This window comes from Sparus aurata, chromosome 15 (assembly GCF_900880675.1).
Source record: "Sparus aurata chromosome 15, fSpaAur1.1, whole genome shotgun sequence".
In the NCBI taxonomy this organism is placed as follows: Eukaryota; Metazoa; Chordata; class Actinopteri; order Spariformes; family Sparidae; genus Sparus; species Sparus aurata.
Window position 1 is genome coordinate 13,875,320 of NC_044201.1, and position 21,973 is coordinate 13,897,292.

A 21,973-nucleotide genomic window follows, 5' to 3' on the forward strand; every position below is an offset into this window, starting at 1 on the left:
TTCGTCTTAAATTTATTCCCACGAGCAGAAATCATATGTTAGGCATGGTACCAGCTTCGTTTCACCCCAAGTTCTATCTAAACCCAGTTCAGTCAACGGTTAGGAAGGTTTTTTGATTTCTGATAATTATTATTTGATTGATAATTTATGTTTCTGTCTCTGCTGCTTGATCACTGTACATATGTGTCAAATCTGACGTACAAAAAAGGATCATTTTTTAAATTGTCGAGGGCCTCAGTTTTCCTCCATTGACTCAACTCTGTGCCCACAATAAATGCCTCTCTCTGCGTTTACCTCTGTGACTGGAGAGCACATTGTGGCCTCAGAGTAAATGTTATCTTGTGAAAGTTCCTGTCTGCTCTTCTTGTGAAGCCACTGTTGTTTCTGAGCCCTCCAGTGCACCAAGATCCACCCAAGCATGCTCCTCAGTTCCTCCATGCGCTCTCTTACCTGCAAGACATTACTTGGGGTTTATAAAAAATGACAACAATACAGCCAAAAAATAAACTCTTCGTCTAAAGCCAATTTTGTCGTCAGTGAAGGGAAGCAATCACCATGCATGGCCTAACACTTGCCACGAGGGAGTATCCTACTGTTAGGACTCATCTCAAACAACAGCTCAAGGCAAGACAGAAATACTGCATTATGTATCTAGTTTGTTTATTACTTGTGTATTGTAAACATGTATCTGTTACTTGTGATGTTACCCTTTTTGTTACCTCAGAAGGGACAACTGTCTGGCATATTAACATCTTTATACTGATGTTCATTTACATGCTCTGTCACTATCAAATAAACAAATAAATCAATAAATGAAAATAAAGTAAGGATGGCAGTGAGTCATTAGCATGTTGCCCTGCTCACCATCTGCGTGAGGTGGTGCTCTTTGTCTAAAATGTTCCTCCCCGTGGCCACCAGCTCGTCAAACTCCTCAAACTTTAGCTCAATCTGCATGTCCAGCTCTGCAGCCAGTGGCTTCTGGCCATCTTTTCCAAGATGCAAGGCGGTATCTGAGAAAATGCACGACCTGGTGTCTTCTGTCCAAGAGCTATTTGAAGGGGTAGTGGTGGGGGTAAGAGGAGGGGGTGGAAGAGGAGACAAGGACCAGGGCTGTGAGAAAAGCCGTACATTAGAACAAATATGAGAATGACCAGACTCCCCCTGACAGGACACACATTCATCGCGCTGTCACACTAGGCCCAGGAAACTCACGCTGACCCCCTCAGCACATCTTAAATTATACATTTCACCAGGGACCTGTGTTTGACAATGAGAACATCCTGTTCTTTCCTTGAAGAGATATTGTAATGGGCTGATGTTCTCACAAGGAGGATTACGAAAGAACGTCTGGAAGAGGTCACACCGTCCCCCCGCTTACATCATGGCGAGGTAGCTCCTGAAGAAGTCCTGGAGCTGCACAAACTCTCGCAGACGTGACTTGTTCTCCGTCACACTCTTCCCCAGCTCTGCCCAGCCCTGCAGCATGGCCTGGATCTTAACCTTGAGTACGCGCACTCTCTCCGGGCACAGCTCCTCCAACCGAGAAGCCTGCTTCTCCATCTCCTGTACTTCCTCCCTGATGACTTCATAGTCGATCTGTGGAGAATCACAACAAAAATCTATCATCTCCCATCATCCTCGGTATCAGTCAGACAGCCTGTACCAATTGTATCTCTGTACAACTATGACTTCATCCCCAAAGCTTTACGCATATTATTCAGCGATAGAGACCCATATGGTCTACATATGGGCTGCCACGCTATAGCAAGCGAGCAATCCTGACCACTTTTTTCTCCTTTTGACAAGGCAGTAATTAATAGCATTGAGGAGTTCTCCGGGAGTAATGCTTCATAATGTTTCTCAGCTACGCAGGGCCTAGAGAACACGGAGTTGTGGATGCCTGTCTGCTGACGGCACACTTATTTCAGTTTGTGAGATTAGGTCATTTCTGCTCTTCAGTGGTATCAAGTCCAGACAGCTGTGTGTGTGTGTCTGTGTGTGTCTTTGTGTGTGTGTGTGTGTGTGTGTGATAAACATAACACTGCCCAAAAGTGACTCACATAGAGCTTTACCATCCCCAACTTCACATCTCCAACCCCATGACCCCGGGCGCATACACATGCCCCACCAGATTCCCTCACACACACACACACGCACAAGCTTTGAGAGCCAACAGAACAATGACTCACACAAGCATAAATAAATATCCTGTGTGAATAATAAACTTTTGCACGCTCTAAGTGCGTGTGTGTGTGTGATTGCACGGTGCAGTTTATATAATAAATTAAACACAGCACAAAGTGCGGTGGGCCGGCCCGTTTTTAGATGTGAGAAAATCTGGCACAACAGGAAACAGACTGTGGAACAATGTGTTGGAGGCGAGTGCGGGAAAGAGAGGGGGGCTTCCCCTTTTTCATTACACCGAGCAAAGGTCTATAATCCAGATTCAATGGGACGGATTACTGGATCATTTTACATGTTTACACCAGAATCTCAACATGTGCCGGGATCTTCGTCTCACCTCCAGGTGGTCCTGCTTCTCCTGCAGAGCCTCGAGGCCACAGCGGTCTGGCTCGCACTGGACAGCCATGTCTGTCTCCTTCTCCAGGATGTCCAGGCTCAGCTCCTTGCTGCAGCACAGGCACTCCTCCACGCGCACCGCCAGGCTGGCATGCTGGCCAGGCAGAAAGTCATCATGAGCACTCGTAGGATGTCATTAAGTCATTATACTTCACTGTGTATTATTTGTTTTCCAATGAGAGCCACATTGCAAATTAGTGTTTTAAAAATGGTGTCATGGAGTCCCCTCCGGCTGTGTGTGTGTGTGTGTGTGCTATTTTGACATGTGCTATATTTTTTTTTACCAAGAATAAATCAAATTAACACAAAAACACTCATGCGAGGAGGAGTGGAGGCTCGTTTGGGGCCCATTAAAGTACACAGCCACAGACAAAAGGAAACCAGATGTGGCTTGGTTGGTTTGTGCAGCTGTTTTGTCCAAAAGTGGGGAGGTTTAAAAACCATTCAGCATCATCTAAGATCATTATAACTTAACAAACATTGTAGAAAAAACCTAATGAACTAAAGCTAGAGCACTTATGCACAGCTGTTGTCCAGAGAGCGTTTGGTATAAACAGACTCCATCTCCTTACCTTGCTCAGCAGCTCCTGGATGGCCTGGTCATGGCTCTGCGAACGGCCTCTTTCCCGAACAGTGTCGTTCAGCATCTCTACAGCCTCGCGTAGCTCCTCCACAGGGTCTCCCATGCTTTCGATCAGGGGCTCGCTACTGCCACTGCTCTGGAGTCCCAGCAATGTAGGAGCTGAGGCCATCTCACTGTGAAGAGGCTGAAAAAGAGTTGTTATCAGACTGGTCGAATAATATTTTCACATCTTCTCACTTATTCTGATGCTAAGACACGGCACTGCTGCTTTGTATTAAAAACACTTTTATAATTTTGAGCAGTTTCTCACTGTCATTGTGTTGGGTTGGCGGCAGAAATCTCACAGACAGATATCTCAAAGCAAAACCTTTCGTTTAAAGGAGAACATATATATGTTTACATATGTTAACTGGAGGATATGCTCAGCTTCTCACCTGGCCCAGGCCGAACTGAGTACCTCTGAGCTCCTGGCTCTCCTCGAGCTCCACGCGCTCCAGAAACTCAGTCAGCATCCGTGTGTCCTGCAGCTCTGAGTTCTGCTGGGTAAGGGCACTTTGGACACGGTGGTACCTGGGACACACACACACACACACACGCACACACACACACACACACACACACACACACACACACACACACACACACACACATATACCAGCATGAATACTAAGCAGCTGCACCTTAACTTTAATCCACATCCGCTTATACAAGCCTGCATCCTACAGCAGAACCACATTACAGAGACCGCCATCATGTCACCGTGCTGTTGATGTAATCATATATCATGTGTCACATAAACATTTCCTGCACTTCAGGGCATGAAGGCACCCTGCCTGTGCAAAGTTTATATTTGAGATGGTAAAGGGAGCAATTTCAAAGGGTATTTTTTCCAGAATAAATGAGCCTTAAGTTGCTTGTACGTAGCGTTAAATAATGACATCATCCCAACTGTCTTACAGCTGCTGGGTGCAAGCCTCTACCTGCATCAATGGTTCCTCAGACTGCACAAGTGTCCATCCCTGCCCCCATCTAACACCCGCACCCTGGAAACACTTAAACAGAGCCCTTTCCGTTTCTTTATTTTCTTTGGTCAACTCAGTGTTCTTACAGAGTCTGAGCATGTGTTTGTAGACATAGGTACGTCCAGTGAACCGGCCAACACCATTAGGTTTTACTGAGAGTCTGTGGCAGCAACCTGTCTTTTGAGGTCCAACCAACTTGAGAGGCGTCATCCTGCAAACATGGAACGGGTGACTCTGACACACTCTGACAAGTTGTGGGTGAAGTGCATGTCAGGACTGTGGGGTAGACCTCGCAAAGTGCTGCATGAATCACAAATGAATAAACTCGGGCCTTGCAGTGAATGAGCACATGGAGAATGTTTTTTGCCAACTTTGAGAAAAACTTATGGGATTCATGGATATATATTTTCGTGGTTTATGGGGTGGAATTGTTTGTCTTAAATAAGAACAGGGGATTTCATGAATAAACTCTTCCATGTAGGACTGCAGACATGGCGAGCCCAAACCTGTGACCTCCTGGAAACACTGACAAAATTCTTACTTTATTTCCTGACCACAGTGACGAATGAAACCACCAGGGTATGATTGTTCACATTCATAACACGAGTCTTCCATGATGATAAACGTCATGGGGATACCCCAAATCTCTGAAAAACTCACTTTCTTTCCACCTCCTCCATGCGCGCCAGAAGGCCTCGTGTGTGGGGGTGACTGTGGCCGCGGAGGCTGTCCACCTCCTGCCTCAGAGCGCTGAGCTCCAGGCTGCGTGCTGCCACTTCTTTCTCCAGCAGACAGCTCTCCCTCTCAGCCACGCTCATTGTTTCGGGGTCACCGGCAAGAGCAGATTCCTTCATGGAAAGCTCGACGGACTCCAGCCAGGCATCCAGGCTGCCCAGGGCCTGGAGCACTTTTACAACCTATACAGTAGAGAAGCAGAGAGGCTAATGATGTTGCGGTTGTGCTGCTGCGATTTGCAAGTGATTTAGTGCACAGTGAAAACAACTGGAGGAGATGTACTGTATAAAGAAGACAATAATAGGTTTACCTCATGGAAGCAGACCATACTCTGACCTACATCTTTTGTAATAAAAGACTCACGCTTTCCAACTAAGTCATCAATCTGGGTGGATTTGCAGCCTCTTTCCATCCCATAATCAAATTATATGGCAACGCAATTTATTTCCCTTGGATTAGGCTTCATAAATTTTTGGGATATACCTTTCAGACTCCGCCAATTAAGGTGGTAAAGATGAAAGTAAATGAGCCTCTAACCATGAGTGTATGTGAAAAGCCCAGGCTCGGGGCCAGAATCAAGCTTCGCACAACGGGAGAACTGATCCAGAATCATCCGTCATAACCGTAAATTTCCCTTATAACTTCAGAGGTAACTTGCCTCCATATGACTCAAGAGGAGTGCCTGCTGTGAGATATTTTATGAATCTTACCCTAAAACCCAGCTCCTCTGAGGCCTTCAGAAACACAGCGTTCCTCTGGTGCCTCCTCCACAGCTCTTCCCACAGGACTTCGAGCTGGCCTAGGAACTCCTCGATCTTGGTGCTGCCCGGGTGCTGTGCACGGACCAGCCCGCGGCCCTCCTGAGGACGGAGCGTTAAACTGATGAGTGCATGTGATGATTGTGCACTATTTCTGTTGCGAAATATAGACCTAATCTGAAGTTTTCTCAGACGACATGTCTGCTCGTTATTTGATTAATACACAAACCAGGCCTGTCAAGGCACCCAGTTTGCAAAATGTCAAGGATATTTTCATTCATCCGGTGCTTATGTTTTTAAAGAAACTGCGAATATGACAGTGTGTCTTGGCTTACTCTTTTGACCACCTCTATCCTGGCCCTGTTGGTGAGGATTTCTTGTTCCAGAGCGTGTTGACACCTTCTGGCTGCCTCTAGCCCCTCAACGCTGGCTACAGAACACACCTGTGTGGCCATGGACACGTTGTCCTTCAGCCAGGACAAAGTCTGAGTACGTAAGGAGAGCACACAGAGAAAGGATTAAAGTTTAAAAGCGGATTAACTGAGCGCAGAACAAGAGAAATAACATTTAGATACCACGGGCCGCAGGAAGCACAATCACCAGGATCCGGGTGGCCTGATCCACACTGACTTTTGAACCCACACATGAAATCAAGGCAATCACTAGACATGAGAAAACAGTACTGCACAGTAGAGAGTCACACTTGAATGCATGACAACTGTGTCTCATTTAAAAAATGTGACATAATGTCTGTGGCTGGTAACAAGAAAAGGGTGTAATAGTGCAAAAAACTGCACTGCTGACTTGACAATTCTTAGCAATGGGATTTTTTTTTTTTACCCAAGATGAACCATTTTTGTTGATGTTCTACCGAGCGTACAAGACAGTTTTGAAAAGCGATGTCTAGGGTGTCCCGCAGAGGTCATGTCACCTTGTCAGCAGACACGGTGAACTTCTGGAGCTGTACGTGAAGCTGTGGGTGGCCTTGCGGGGTGGCGGCGGCAGCAGCAAGCTTGGGCTCTGCTCTGGGCTTCCTGCAGCAAAGAAAACAGACATGTGACTCCAATTATGACTTACATAAAGACCTCTCATTATGTAAGTAAAAGGGAGAGAGGGGGGCTGGGATCAGGCTGAAATGAAATGTCACCTTTCAGCCTTCAATTGATGTCTGATGATGACATCATTTGCACAGGCAGGGCTGTCTCCTGTGGGTGAAGAGGTGTGGTTCACTGATTGGTGCTCCTGGCTTTGCTCGCCTGGTGCTCTCCTACCAACCTCAACAGTACCCTGTGGACAAGAGTAAAAAGCCTCGGTAGGAAAATCCAGAGGATCAGCAACATGACATGTGAGTAATGTTTTGCTTTTTCTGTCGGCCGTCCACTGAACAAATGTTGACTGGGTGCATAAACTTCTCAAATGGAGGATTTTATGCACTGAGCAGCCACTACTAGACAATGAGGCGTTGCTGTGGCTCACTGCTAATGTGAATGTTACAATGTGGCTGGACAACATGGACAGCTGCCCAGTGTAAAGCCTCACAAAGCATACTTTCTTACAAAGGTCGACTATTCGCAGTGAAATAAGCCAGAGCGGGATAAAAATACAAGCTATTTCTGTTTGACGGCATGAAAGTTCACAAAAAAAAATAATAGTTTAAATAAATTAGAATTTCTTTATGAACACATTAAGTCGAACAAGGTTGCCAACATGTGCTATACCACTCTGATGACTAAAAAAGAGCCATTGCAGTTGGAAATATTACCCTTTTTTTCTCATTTAAGAGCAGCAGTGTTTTTTCAGCCTGAGATACTGAATTCCAAGGCCGTCCACTGCGACTCTGTTTGTAACTGTGCAGTTTTTAGCGAGGTCAATGCCAGAGCTGTAGACCTTGACTATGTGCAGAAATATATTAAAGACGTCAACAGCCTTTAGGCCTCTTTTACAACCATCTGAGTGCTTTAAAGGTTGGCCAAAGGGCTCTGCAGCAGGGTTTCCAATGAGAGCTCCGTTTATCAGGACTATTACAGAGAACACAGTGGGATATCCTCATAGTTGGTGTTTTTACTCATGTCCACTGCAAGAGGCACAGATCCAACAAAACCAATCCAAAAGTGCATAATACTTGGACCAGTATTTTTTGTCAAATATTGTTTTCAAAAGCTTATTTTCTTTTGGTTGTGTCATTGCTTTTTTGGTACTCACTTACGTTGTTTTCAAATGTGCATAATTAAAACTGTAAGGCGCAAACCAAGGTTTTAAAAAGTTCTTAGTAAATATAGTTTTATTGCCTTGCTTACCAAAACTGGTTGCCATATATATGAAATATAATAAAATTAACTGTGAATTAAGTTATAAATTGTTCTATGCGGACATTTCTCTGCCTAACTGTATGGGTGCAGACCACACTATGTTCATTGTTCTATATAACATAATGTCTTTTACATATGCCAGTAAAAACAGTGCTGACACGAGTGAGGTCTCCACAACAATCAGCAAGACAAACATGCATCTGTCAGTGCTCTCACGTTAAATGATCAGAAATGCTGAATTTACACGACAGCCAGAAAGCGCAGAACAGCCATTAATAACAGTGTTTTATGGAGAAGCTTTAATTTAACCACGTTATTTTCTGACCAGGCTTGTAGAAGAAGTGAGTCAGAGAGCCTGAGAAAAATGTCGCCTCCAAAATTATGCGAGAGATGTAGTAAATTGAAGGAGTCTAACATCATTTACTAACATGCCAGTCATTTTATAAGTTTCATAGAGGCACATTATCAGCCCATTTATGTGTTAGGGCTGCAGAACTAACAAACTGCTCTGATTCATTTGACAGGGTTGATAACCATCATTGATTTCTCCTCCTCAGATATTTGCTTCTGTCCTTCATCCTTCACAGTGGCTTCCACTGTAAACAACTCCTGCGGTGCACTCCACATCCCTCTCTGCCATATAAAAAAAGAATTATGTCGGCCATTTAATGATTCGTTATGTCATATCCGATGGTATTCATCCAGTCATCTACCCTTTCCGCAGATTTCTCCCTATCTGGGTACTGTTGATTCTTATCTGTTTTCTGCCGGTCTCCTCTTCCCCTCTGTGTCTTTCTTTCGGCAGTGTGCTATGAAGTGATGTCAGCCAAGAACTATCACTTAGCACCGGGCCCATCTGGTCCGCAGCCCCAGCATCTGGCTACAATTAGCCAGAGAAACAGACGATAGCCATGTTTACCTCCAGCAACAAGAGGCCATACCACTGCTTACACAGACATGGACATATACCTTATAATGCATGTACTCATACACAGACAGACACTAAAACCTTTACAGTTACCTTTAATCAAGTGAGTCAAATTGCAGCAATGAGGGAGTCTGAGAAAGATAGTGACCGCAGATACACCGAAAGTGCTAAAATGCAAATGCCTTAAAGTTAATATCAGCCCACAGACCTGTGCAGCTGCACCTCACACCCTTACAAATAATGTAATCAATTCAGCACACACGGGAGCTGGAGCTAAAAACCTGCGAAAGTATGTGACAAATTACCTTTTACTGTTCAGCTGGTGGTTGAGCCCGGCGCTGACTTTGGCCTTTGGGCTCCAGGGTTTTGTTTGGAGCGTCTTATTAATCCTTCCATAAAGAGTAACGAGTGCGGCTCCCATAGACAGTGCACCTAGGTAACACCCAGCTCCAGGAACAATAAAGGCAATGGACTGCAAGGCAAAGGGCTCAGGACGGCCGTGCCAGCAAGCTCAGCGCATATTGAGAGAAACAACTGAGCAGTCAGGCTCGCTGGCCTGATGGGCTCCTGTCGCAGGTGGCGGGGCCACAGGGCCTAAGAGCCCGACAACATAAGAGTGGAAATAAACTGAACCGGAATGGAAAGAGTGAAATATTCTCTCCTTGAGCATCTGGGCATTTTTACTCTGGGCAAAACGAGGCCAGGGGGACTTAACAAGGACTCAGGGTCAACGGGAGGAGAGGAGCATTGCATTGTGGGATAGCTCTGGGCTGAACACAAATAGCCACTGTGCATTCAATTACAGATTGTGAAGAGGTTTAATGTGCTAACTTAAAAGACTAAATATACACATAATTACTGGTTTTAACATACCACGCACTTACATTTCTGGATGCGTCCTCTTCCAAAAGACGCTAACAGTGGTTGCTCGTAGCTTTATGAGCAGTCGGACTACTATAGGAGCACCCACATGCTCAATAAAGGGCTGCTAGGCCTCCATGATGAGGAATGTCGTGACTGAGGAATCCACGTGCTCCGCAGATTATTCACTCACCCTCGACTGACCCACACACCATCTAGTAATGTAGTATTAATCCAACGACTGTGTACTGTTCTTAACGCAGCTGAAAGCCAAGATATCATTGTACCATAAAGTGAAATTTTGGGTCAGAGGGAAAGGCTTATTTGCTCTGGCCCATCGTTCAGCCATGTTGTACAGTCACGGCTTGACATTTTTCATGGAAACTTATGGAATTCTTGTGCCAGGGTAAATAACACCTCTAAAAGCTCTCCCTGTGACTCTTACAGGGCAATATTCACGACATTAGCAGACTGGGGTTCTTGTCAGGAGGGTTACATATTGATCTATCCTCTAAAGTGCTGCCGTTTGAGTTACAGAGCCAAGCTGCCATTCATCCTGACCACCTTATCAAGGATCTCATTACAACTGGGTAATTAATTGCTATTAGGGCAACTATCTAGCTGGTAGGAAAACCAGCAGTATGTTCAGCGCCAAGACTAGAAGCCACTTCTCTACAGCAGCAGTTGTTATTTAGGAAAAACCTGCTTAAATTGTAAATCAGGCATTTTCCAAACCAAAGGACCAAGTGCGTCACTTTGTGCAGCCACAGAAGTCGTAGGACTGGATGAGGCTGAGCTCATCATTTGCCAGCACTGACGGCGCTGTTCTCTCCCAGCCGAGAGCCACAGTGCGGTTTCTCCAGTAATAGAACCAAATGCAGAGGCAACTTACCACGCAGCCTTTCAGACGATTCTGCTCCTCCTTCACCTCCTTTCCCATGATCCTTTGTGTCTCCGTTCCCACGTTGCACTGGGGTTCTCGGGCTGGGGTCAGGGGGTCAGCGTCTTCCCTGGTGAAAGTGGAGCCAGTGGGAGACAGCGTGGGCCTGTCACTCCTGCAGGGCGAGCAGAGCAGGAGGTTACAGTGGTGCTGAAAGCGGCCTGCGATGAACTCCAATTATGGCTCTGCAGTTTTCCACCAGTGTTTGTGTTATTTGGTTTACATAGTTGAACTGCAGCTGATAAGACAGCCGAGATGATGTAATATTTGGATCTAAAGATAGCCAGCTGACATGAGAGGCTCTCAGCCTGAGAAATATTTGGAAAGCACGAGATGTTTAAGATGGATGTCAGAACTGTGGACTTGAGTTATTCCTAACTGTTTTTATTATTTTAAAACTGGAAAGTGTTCAATCTGTTTTTGACCAGGTAGAGAATAAGGATTACAATGTTTTCCATTAGCCTGTCCAACACTAAGATGACATGTACTACTGGCCAAATTGAAATCAGATCAATTGATGAGTATCTGTGGTCCCTAGAGAATTGATGGATAATGATTTTAAAAATAATTAAAAACTTCATACAGTGCTTTGTCAAACAAAGTCACAAAATGTTGATGATCTTTATTCTAACTCAAGTCTATTACTGGAGTACAAACCAATAGTGATAAATTCGTTGTATATTTTTTCATTACTATATATGGAGTCTTGCATATACTTCAGAGAATTTATTATCTTTGCAAAGGAAGTTGTGTTTTCACCAGTGTGTCCGCTGGCAGGTTGGATAAATTATCATTATTTTATATATATTTACATATATTTTTTTTGCTGGATAAAGGAACCAATCACTTTTGTTAACATTGTGAGATGTTTCCACTTTTACACAAGAAACATCAAGAAATTCAATGGCTGTAAATGTTTCCCAGAAGATCACCTTTTACATTTTGGACATTAAGTAAAAGAACATGTTTCACTACACATTCTGTACGGCTATAACCAATGTCAATAATTCATCACAGTTCTCGATCACTGCATAACTTTTTGCAGTTGGTTCCCATTTTACCACTGCATTAAAATGTAGCTGTACTCATTAAGCAGATATTGCTTCTGACGGTCTAAAAAAGTCTAATGACGTAACACTCTGGTTTCTTACTGCTGGCTATTAAAGTAACAATAAATTTGTTTTACAAATGCCATAAAAATAATCAAAAATATTCTTGTAAACATGTTTCATCTTGGATTCAGCAGACTATTCAAGGTGACGGCAGGATTTTAAGAGTTAGAGGAGAACCGAGCGTGTTGCCAAATTGACTCAGGAAGCCAAGACATTATTCACCCTGCACAGTAATCAAACACATGGTCAGATTCCAGAGCAGTGCAGAAAACGTAATGTTATAAACCAAGAAGTGGGTGGTGAGTGATGCTCTGTGTGGTAGTTATGGGCCGTCCTTCACTTTGCTTATAATTTTTCATGGATTCAAACCCAAATTAAACAAGGCTAATCAAGAGAGAGCAAAAAAATCTTTATACAAAGTTCATTTTCATTTGGAAAATGTCCTTTAGGTTTTGCCAGTGCAGACTTTTAATGTAGGGAACAAGAAAAAATTCAGTTCCAGCTCAGTGGAAACCTGCGAAGGACCAATTACGAGGTGAAATGGCGCATGTATTCACAGGGCCACCACCGGAGCTGTCAGTGCTATCCTTGGCCCGCTGTCTCACCTGAAAACCTTCTGAAGAAGCGCCCAGCAGTCCTTCACCTCGCTCTGCTTCTGTGTGACGCCGGCAGCCAGGGCAGGATGGAGGTTAGACAGCTGCGACACGCTCACATCTAGCATCTACCACACACAGGCCTGTAGGTTAGGTAGAGAAGGCTTCTGCAGCACACTTTCAGGATCTGTCTGAGCAGTGCTACTTTAAAGGGTAAGTTCACAATTTTTACCAAGTCTGTATTATAACAGTAGTCAGGTATCAATTACAACATTGTAACAGGTTTGGCTTGCTGAAACTGTTCCTGCTGTTACTGGCTGGTAAGAGATCGCTTCCAAATGCCTACACCTAGTTCTGCACACAATGTCCCTGGACAACGTTTCCTTGCTCAGCTGTGGTGAAGGGACACTAACACAAAGAAGGACATTTGTGCTAAAAAAGCTCTAACTTTAGAATATAATACCTCCCATCTTTAACATTAACATTGCCTAATTAAAGAATGATATGGAAGTAAAACATTTTTCATTTTTTTGCAACTGACTATTGTTTTAAGACAGGCTTAAAAAGTTGTGAACCCATCCTTTAAGAGAAAAGATGTTTCCTACCATGATTTGGCTGGCGATGTCACGTATTTCTCTATCTCCAAAGCTGTCCAACTCTCTGGACACAGATATGCTTTTCCTCTGAAAGAGAAAATGTGTGTTAGTGAAGTATCTAGTAGAAAATCAACAGTTAATCCGCACAAAGAATTGTACCATGTTGTTGATAGCAAACAACGTATTATCCGCCTGCTGGTAGAACGAGGACACCTCCAGTGCCAGCTGAAGATTTTCATGGTAATTTTTCAGATGAGCCTGGACCTTCAGCCACCTACACATAGCAGATGACAGTGCAAACAAGGTTAGGCTTCAATTTATCTCCAGATAGATGACGTTTCATGCACCAGTTTAACCTAAGGGACAAAGTACATTTTATTGATGTGTTTCCGCCTGCTGGAGATGCTTTTGCCATCTGTCTTCCCCTGTTTCTCCAGTTTTAGGGCCAAGTGGTTGATCTCCTCATGGAGGTTTCGGTAGAGCTGCTCATCCTGCAGTGAAACAGGGGAACACAGTCCAAGTATGACTTCAGCTTTCTTTACCATACACCGTGGGAGACAAATTACAGTCAGTCATAGATTAATGACTGTGAAACCTCTACAAAATTGTAATATAAACCAAAAACAGATGGGAATGTGTATACTTTTACCTCTTGAATGTTGTTCAGGGTCTGTAATGTTTTTAATCCTACCTGTTTCAGATCTAAAATCCTCCTGGTCAGCTGCATTTTGTCAACATTTTCCTCCAAGACATTCACCAGAGCCTGCTCCTCTTCCTGCTGGCACACATAAAAGTGTTTATGGCCCCCATTTGTGAAGAACCCAACCATTATTTCTTTTAAGTGGCAGCAGGATTAAACTACATTCACTACTACTCTACCCTACCGAGAGAGATGCTGAACAGAAAGAGCCTCCAGCATAAAAGAGGAACTTTGAACATAGTGCTAATGCAAAGAGGAAGGATGAGTGGAAGTAAATGGAGAATACAGTCTCCTCTGGGGATGGCTGTTTTATAAGCATCCTCCGTTACATTTCCACATGTCCATTATCAATCACCAGTTCCACTGTGCCAGACATGGACATGAACATGAGGTAAACATGCTTTTTTGATAATGACAGGCAGATGTTTTACACCGCTGACTATACACAAACAAGAGATGTCTTCAGGATACTGAGCTAATTTCCTGTATTAGCAAGTGCTGTGTTTTGTGCCAATTATCTTGTCAACTGTTGATTAGAGTTGTCTGTCCGCTCATGGTTGCCTCTGGGCCAAATGTTTTCAGTGTTAATTGTTGGGGACAGCAACATTACGGAGGGGAAGAACTTTGGGGAGATGAGAACTAGTGATGTGTGCATCTTGTCGTTAAACACTAGCAGCAAAAATAATCTATTTTGTCATTGTTACTATTTTGTCAGTGTCCACATTTAAACTACGTATCATCATAATATGCACCGAAATGTCATGTCTTGCTAAAAAGCAAGCATCTGCTACCAATGTTAACAACACCGGTTAACTGCTAAAAAAAACTAGACAAACTGCTGAAAAACAATCAATATTACTATTAAATGCAATGGTTTTACTTAAATAGTTCAATGAAATTGGCTCTTCCTCTGCACCGGGTGAAAGAAATGGAGAGGAACGTTTTTATTACCTTTTCTTTAATCCACGCCTCCAGCTTGTCCACCTTCTTGTTGAACTCCTGCAGGTTCTTGGCTCCACCCAGCGCCCTCGTCTGATTTGCAGCCGTCTGCTTCAGAGTCTGCCACTGGTCCCTGAGCTGGCTGAGCTGCTTCTTCACAAGATCGGAGGTGGGGTTCAGCTTGCAGATCAACTGCTCACCCATCTTTTGAAGAAGGAAGAAACATGAAGTCCTTGCTCATTTTAGATATAGCACAGATGGACGGCCAGACTGACACAGTACAGTGGCTGAGTACATTTGACACCTCAGGTTTGTAATTGATTATGTGCCAGCCGACTTCACGAATGCTGGAAAAATGCCAATAATTTCTTTGATTCAGCTTTGAAAAATCTCCTGGTTCTGCTTCTGCCCTTCCTGAGCTGTCTGAGTGTCAGCGGAGGTTAATTATCAGCAATGTACCATTTCCAAACATGTTCTCCTGAGGGAGAAAGTATAAACTGGCTTGACAGAGCCGTCTGGAACACTGAGGGTCTGCTGTCTGCTCTCTGCTCGACTGGAAATGCCGACGAGGCCATTATGTTATGTGTTATGTGATCAGACAGTCTCTTTAAGCACCACAGACAGTGATTAATAGTTACATTCAGATCTCAATTACCTGTTCAAATGGTTACATAAACGTTTTAATTTGGATGTGGGCTGCTCTCAGGTCTTTGCTCTGGCACCTCAGTGATATTTTAGGTGCACTGATTTGTTACCTGGGTGAGTTGAATCAGGGTGTTCTCGAAGTCTTTGAGGTCTCTCTGGAGCGTCTGCGATGCTTCCTCCCAGTCCTGCAGGGGGCAGCGCTGAATATTGCATCCATCCTTCAAGTCCTGCAGCTTTCCTTTGATCCAGGCCTCGGCCTACATCACAAACAGACAACAAAAATGTTGAAGATATGCTTAACACTGTGCACATCATAGTGGACCATTTGTTTGAGCTTTGATTTTATTTTAAAGTGAGCATGTATGAATCAGCCTGAGGAAATATCAATTCTTTACATTTTTAATGTAGTCATAAGATGTGCAGGAACTGATTTGTCCCTAATTGAATTTTGCATGTTTGGTCGAAGCTGCTTTTGGTCTTAAACAACTGTGGTGTGCTTGATATTTGCTTGGATCAAAGTCAGATATCTTTTGCAGTTTTTTTAATTAAGCTTACAGTTAACATTTTCACACCTGAGGCGTGCTGGTTCTGGCATATCAGCTGTGTGAGTACATGCAACAAAGTGCTAGTCACAGTCTTATTCCTGTTGATCTGGAGGGCAAACAGGCCAGGACATTTTCTCCCCGATTCCCGAGTAATATGTCGGCGCTTCAGACACATCAAGTACAGCCCTTTGTTCTCCGATGTCATGTTATGCAGAGCAGAAGTTTCTCTTGGCAAGTTCTTGGACTCCAAAGCCTGCACGAGGCTTTGTCTTGCAGAGCTGCCTGTTCTGGCAACATTTGTATGGACCAGGTGGTCAAAGTCAGGAAGTGCTGGAGAGTACATGTTTGTTTTCTGCAAGAAACCCGTTGTGGAAGTCAGTGACCCGCCCATGTCACAATAATGGAACGGACTTGCGAATCAACTCAGGTTCAATGAGTCATACAGCTGATGCTATTTTTCACGCTGTTGCTTTGTGTACTCCGCAAGATGTCAAATAACAGCTAAGCACACAAATGAGTCATTACAACGTTACATCCAAGGATCATTTTCCAAGGAATTTAGCATGACTGACAATGAATAATAGACTGCAACCCCCTCTTTCGAATCAATAAAAACATCAAGCCGCACATGACACAGCCTCTAAACAACTCTTCACTCGAGATTAAAATGTGATGTCACTTCTCCTCAGAGCAGCAGGTCATTAACTTTACGAGGCCCCCGGTGCAGCGGAGGTATTTCTGGGTTGAACAGAAGGAAAAGAGCTTGACAAAACAGGCCGGCCCCTATCTCCTCACACTGGCTCCCATGGCATTATAATGACCTCATACAGGAAGTCTATGATTCCCTTGTTTCTTCCTGTCTGCTCTCCACAACAATTGTGTGTTTATCAAAATGTACAGTGGGGCCTTTTAGCAGCGAAGAATAGAAAGCTCATGACTGCAGCTCAGATTGTATCATGGCCTCTGGATTTCTTCTGAAAAATCCGTGGCCACACAGGAATACAACACCACAGTCAGCACAGAACACACTTCACAATAAACGCCATGTTTGGTGATCGTAATCTGTGAGCAGAAATATTTTTCAGCCTGCTTTTGATTTCTACATACTTCAAAGAAACACATTTTGAACTGAAAAATGAGTACAGAGTTCACATGTCTTAATACATTTATAGTATTTACCAATAAGCCAAATTTTTCGCCTCACGAGAAATGCAACTTGGCCCCAAAAAGACTGGGGGAGTGGATGTTTCTTCAATTTCTCTATCATGGAAATGAGATGGTGAAAGGCGAGATGTTTTGCAGAGCAGCCTCGGAGACAGATGGCCCTCAGCGAAGCTTTGCTTCTCCATGTGGTGACCTGCTTTGCTCCCCTCGTTCGGAACATTGGGGGCCATTAAAAGTCTCTCTCTGGAAAGCTCACTTCCACTTCTACAGCGATGTAATACAGTAATAACACATTTTCATCAGCGATAGCAGTCAACCAAATCCCTGTAAAACAAGCAGGTCCCCAGGCATTAAAACCTCTGGCTATTTAAAGTCCATTCTCAAGTAAAGTTATGATACAAAAAGCTGTTTCCTCCAAAAGCAACAGATACGCAAGCTCCACTTAAGAGCAAAGGGGCTGCTAAGCTTGTTAACATTAACGACGTGCTATGGAGCTGTTTTCAACACATACATACATCATGTGTTTCCTTCAGCTGACACATTCAAAATGAATTTCTCATTACTGGAAGTAAGCAGCCTATCACTGGGATGGTTGAGCGGTCTGATGACAAAAGCCAACTGCTGGACAAAATGTCCCTCAGCCGAACCCGCTGAAAAATGTCCTTGTGCGACGGGGTGGACGCAGCGATGAGATAACACAAGCAGTTGTGCTGCTTGGCTGAGCCTCTCTGGGCCATAGGCGTGAAGAGATGGAGCCAAACAATGATCTCATCCCTAAATAATTGCTTCACTTGTGGCGGTTTCCCCTCCCTCTCTTCCCTCAGCCGAACACAGCTCATACAGTTCTCGAGACAAAATAAGAACCAGTACATATTTTGTCCTTCCTCTGAGGGTCATGCAACAGGCAGCTTCCACTCTGATATCGTCTTAACAACATAACTTTGGAGATAAAGCTCCACTCCAGCGTCTTTTCATTTCACATCTTTACGTCAGAGGAGATGACAGATTCTGATTAGTAACTTACACTGGGCTTCATTTTAAAATGATTCAAAACATCTTTGACTGCATGTATTCTGAAAAGCGGAGTGGAAAAAAAGCACACCCTCCTCAAACATTTTATAAGTTTCCAAACAGATGAAGGAACAGAGTAAAGTAGGACGAAGGTGCAGCTTTTCCTGACTGACTGTGAAAAGCTCTTCATATAGATATCGTTGCTTACTACATCTTACCTGCAGCACTTCCTTGTTGAAGAGGGAGTTGCGCTGAGTGAAACAGTCACTCTGGGACGTAACAGCTGCAGATGCTTCATGACTTTCTTTCTTCTGTGATTCAGGCACTGAAATCTGGGTGAACATAAAACACAGATAGCGCAGGGGTTTAAAACATGATGCCAATTTGACTGCAACATTAGCCTTTTAAATTAAATAAAACCTCAACAACAGCTGATGCCTCTCAAAAAAAAAAAAACTTAGAAGAGCTCCGGGTACAGCAGTCCCTGTACTATGTGGGGATGTGTCCATTCATAATAATAACATCTTTTTTTCCATCAAGAGACATTATACAACTTGTTTCAGACTGGCCCCAAGGTCCCTCTTAACAAAAACCTACTGTCAGCACTACGTAAGATGAAATGAACTCGACTGGCATAACTTCACTAATAGACGAGTGTTCCCGCTGCTCTCCAATCAGGAAACATCTGGGCACATGAAGGAAGCAGGAGCGGACAGATCTCTGGATGTCTGACGTTTTTGACTGTCAGCCTTACATGTAAACACACCACCTTTAAAGGACTGTGGTAGATCATGTTCACGCTCCAACACCTGAAGGCACCACTGCCTTTGCACATGTAATTATAACCATTTTTTTGGACATTTGCGTGGATAACATATGACAGGAGGTGCGGTTTGGGTTAAAGAATAAGAGGCGATATAGGTGAGCAGTAGTTTTTTTGTCCTAAAAAGAGGAAATGAGGCCACTGCTGTGTCAGTGTGTTATTCTAACCAGCCTCCATGAGGACTTGAGCGAGCCTTTTCTTTTGTTAACATCTTCCCTGACCTCATGTTTTCCAGTGAGCCCTGCCTCAGCAGGCTCTGCTGTAACACAGCACTTCATCCACAACACACACTGATGACTTCAACAAGAGACAGGCCAAATCCAACAGCCCATAGACTTTAAACAATATCCTACAATATACTTTGACTGTTTTTCTTCTGTCCGCTGCTTCTTGAAAATACATTTAGAGCCAAACAATAGGAAAACAACCGCTATCTGTGTGGCGTTCAAGGACACGTCGCTCCCACAACTCGTTTTCCACCTCAGTGTAACTTTCGTCCACATGTATAATATAATAAACTGTTTAAGTTTGGCTGAACACGGCAACACATGACTTCACTCCCTAAACACCAAGAGATCCATCAACTCCACAGCTGCCTATAAAGACCCCACTGCCTCATAACAAAACAAATGTTTTCCTACAGACTGAATAAAGATGGAAAAAAGGCATCATTCTCAACAAGACACTCAATGTCAAAAAAATGATTTAAGCCGAGTGTGATATTCAAAGACTCTTTAATATATAAATGTTAATTCACTGAAATAGAAACACAGAAAGTCATTTTCCACCCTGAAGCTAGTTAGCTATTTGAAGCTATTTAAAGCTATTAGCTATTTTACATTTTTAACATAGCATTTAAGTTAGCATCTTACCTGTTGGACGGATTTCTCTCCGTTCAGTTTCACCTTGAATTGTCCCTGCGTTGACGGAAATTCATCACTGCTGTCTTTTCTGAGCAAAACCTAAAACATTCACATGAAATAAGCCGTCAAAGTGCTGAAAACCACGCCGTGAGTGAGTGGAGCAAGACGGACAGGACGACGACAACTGTGGCAGGTAAAAGCATTTGAAACATTTCAACATTTAAGCTAGCTAGACCTCTCAAAAACAAGCATGACGATGAATTTTCGATGAAAATCACAAGACTTTACAGTTTGTGCGAATACATTTGCCAGTCAATATGTTATACAGATTGCTTAATGACCTCAGGAATCCAAAATATTTTAGGTAATGAGTAAAGCTGTGAAAAAACTGATTTGGGTTGTTCAGGTATGTAATGTTAGCCTATAAGTTACTGCTAATATCTCCACTGTATGTTGAAACATTGTGCACATTGTCTTCTTCCCATAATGAGGCTTCATTTTAGTTTATTTGCTTGTACAACTAAGCATTTTTGTTAAAACCGTTTAAAAGTAAAGGATTTATCACATAGCCTAACCATTGTGCAACTAAAACATAATTTTACACGTTTTGAAAGTTATATTTTGTTAATCAAGAAAGTGCCTCTTATCACAAGTAGCCCCTCTATGATTATTTGTATACTGGCATGAGTAATGTGGTTTCTTTACCTTGAAGTGAGAATTGGGTTTGTTCTCACAGCTCACACCAACAATCTTGGGCAGATGTGGATCTGATGTGCTGGTGGTGATGTTGTTGTTGTTGTTGTTGTTTTCAGATGTGGAGCCCGTGATTGACAGCTGCGCTGGTCCCACTGACATCTCTGATCTGTCCTTACTCCCAGAGATTGTGATCTTCTTGATGGATCTGGACACGGCAGAGGGAGAGGCAACGTTCTGGTTCAGCTGGTCCTCGGCTGCCATGTCCTCGTGTTTGTGTGTGACGGGGGCTACTTGCTTGACGATGGGCGAGACGAGACAGGGGCCATGTGCACAGACCTGCGATCGACTGAGGTAGAGCGAGTTCAGGTTGTGCTGAAGAGTGCAGTTGTCCAGACTCTGGCTCTGTAGATAACTCTGTGTAAACTCCTGGCATTTTGGCACAGCCGGGACTGACAGCCTTGTCCCAATGGTAAAGGGCTGCACCTTCCTCACAATACTTTCAGACATTGTCCAGATAGGAAACAAAAAAGGTCCAAATGGGCTTTAAGAAAAGTCTGTCACATTCCTTTATCCGCTCTCCTCACTCACCAGTGCTGTTTGTCTCTGTTGATCAGGCAAGTGGAGGGTTGAGCAGAAAGTGGAGGGAGAGCTCAGTTCTCCACCTTCTTGTGCATGTTGAGAATGCACAGCACACAGCCCAGGACGGCTTCCTTGGACTCCTGGGATCGAATGCGGTCCCAGACGTGGCGCAGTGCCGTGCCAAGGTGGGCAGCGCCTGTAGAGAGGCTTCTCCTGAGGAACTGTGCCACTGAGCCTGCCAGTCTGCTACTGAGGAGCCTGATAACCAGGGACCGCAGCAAGATGAAAACTGCTGGCATGCTGCCTGACTGTGCAGCGCAAAAAAAAAAAAAAAAAAGGAACGCTCGAAAAAGGAGGGGAAAAGAGGAGGGTTGGTTACGAGAGGGGATGAAGTCACCACCTCTCGACTCTCTCTCTCTCTCTCTCTCTCTCACTCTCTCTCTCTCTCTCTGTCAGGGGAGACAGAGCGAAGAGGGGGCTGTAAAGCCTGGCTGTCAAAACTTCCCCTCTGAACCCGAACAGAAAATCTGCTCAGATAAGAGGCGAGGAGTAATGGAGTCAAAGGGAGAGACCTCTGTCAGACCTCTTCAATCACAGCTTATCCTCTATGAGGTAATATCCTCAGCTGAAACAAACTCACACACACACACCCACTATGACTCTACCTTACCTCAACTCTGAGGTGCAGGGGAACAGATTCAGCCCTGAGGTGTTCTGCAAAAAAATCCAAGACAAAAAATGTCTTTCAAAGGCAGCAGGTTTGTAAAAACAAAATCCAGGGTAAGGTCTGAAAAGAGAGAACAAGCTTCAGAGGCTCATGTGAGCGCTGTCTGTCCAGGAGTGAAAGTGTTCTCCTCAGCTCCGAGCCTCCTCTTTCCCTGAAGCAGTTGTCACACAGGTTTCAGCTGAATGGGACAGAGCAGCCCTGTGGCTATGCTCCTTAAACCTCAGAGCTGCTGGCACGACAAGTGTGAGGGGGCAAATTACAGTC

At 44.0% G+C, this 21,973-nt stretch overlaps 1 protein-coding gene and 1 long non-coding RNA gene across 4 annotated transcripts in view; one reads left to right on the plus strand and one right to left on the minus strand.

Moving 5' to 3' along the window:
* Nucleotides 1-21,024, minus strand: part of mymx (myomixer) — a 29,372-nt gene extending 8,348 nt beyond the window's left edge. For 2 of the 3 annotated variants that reach the window (XM_030442289.1, XM_030442287.1), the window contains exons 1-22: nucleotides 20,413-21,024; nucleotides 19,717-19,806; nucleotides 18,240-18,353; nucleotides 15,412-15,558; nucleotides 14,669-14,860; nucleotides 13,709-13,795; nucleotides 13,390-13,508; nucleotides 13,177-13,291; nucleotides 13,027-13,104; nucleotides 12,434-12,549; nucleotides 10,669-10,831; nucleotides 6,826-6,965; nucleotides 6,610-6,712; nucleotides 6,014-6,163; nucleotides 5,631-5,780; nucleotides 4,846-5,102; nucleotides 3,598-3,733; nucleotides 3,153-3,347; nucleotides 2,522-2,674; nucleotides 1,379-1,596; nucleotides 865-1,048; nucleotides 295-450 (exon numbers count right to left, since the gene is read on the minus strand). In XM_030442289.1, the coding sequence (XP_030298149.1) occupies nucleotides 295-450; nucleotides 865-1,048; nucleotides 1,379-1,596; nucleotides 2,522-2,674; nucleotides 3,153-3,347; nucleotides 3,598-3,733; nucleotides 4,846-5,102; nucleotides 5,631-5,780; nucleotides 6,014-6,163; nucleotides 6,610-6,712; nucleotides 6,826-6,965; nucleotides 10,669-10,831; nucleotides 12,434-12,549; nucleotides 13,027-13,104; nucleotides 13,177-13,291; nucleotides 13,390-13,508; nucleotides 13,709-13,795; nucleotides 14,669-14,860; nucleotides 15,412-15,558; nucleotides 18,240-18,353; nucleotides 19,717-19,806; nucleotides 20,413-20,910 (3,561 nt within the window). In that variant the 5' untranslated portion in view covers nucleotides 20,911-21,024. The remainder of the gene's footprint in view (nucleotides 1-294; nucleotides 451-864; nucleotides 1,049-1,378; nucleotides 1,597-2,521; nucleotides 2,675-3,152; nucleotides 3,348-3,597; nucleotides 3,734-4,845; nucleotides 5,103-5,630; nucleotides 5,781-6,013; nucleotides 6,164-6,609; nucleotides 6,713-6,825; nucleotides 6,966-10,668; nucleotides 10,832-12,433; nucleotides 12,550-13,026; nucleotides 13,105-13,176; nucleotides 13,292-13,389; nucleotides 13,509-13,708; nucleotides 13,796-14,668; nucleotides 14,861-15,411; nucleotides 15,559-18,239; nucleotides 18,354-19,716; nucleotides 19,807-20,412) is intronic. The other variant, XM_030442288.1, reaches the window with a different exon arrangement.
* LOC115596862 (uncharacterized) lies at nucleotides 19,774-21,112 on the plus strand. The gene is made up of 3 exons (XR_003986968.1): nucleotides 19,774-19,900; nucleotides 20,520-20,872; nucleotides 21,018-21,112. It is a non-coding gene; the product is annotated as an uncharacterized LOC115596862 (long non-coding RNA).
* The last annotated feature ends 861 nt before the right edge of the window (nucleotides 21,113-21,973 follow it).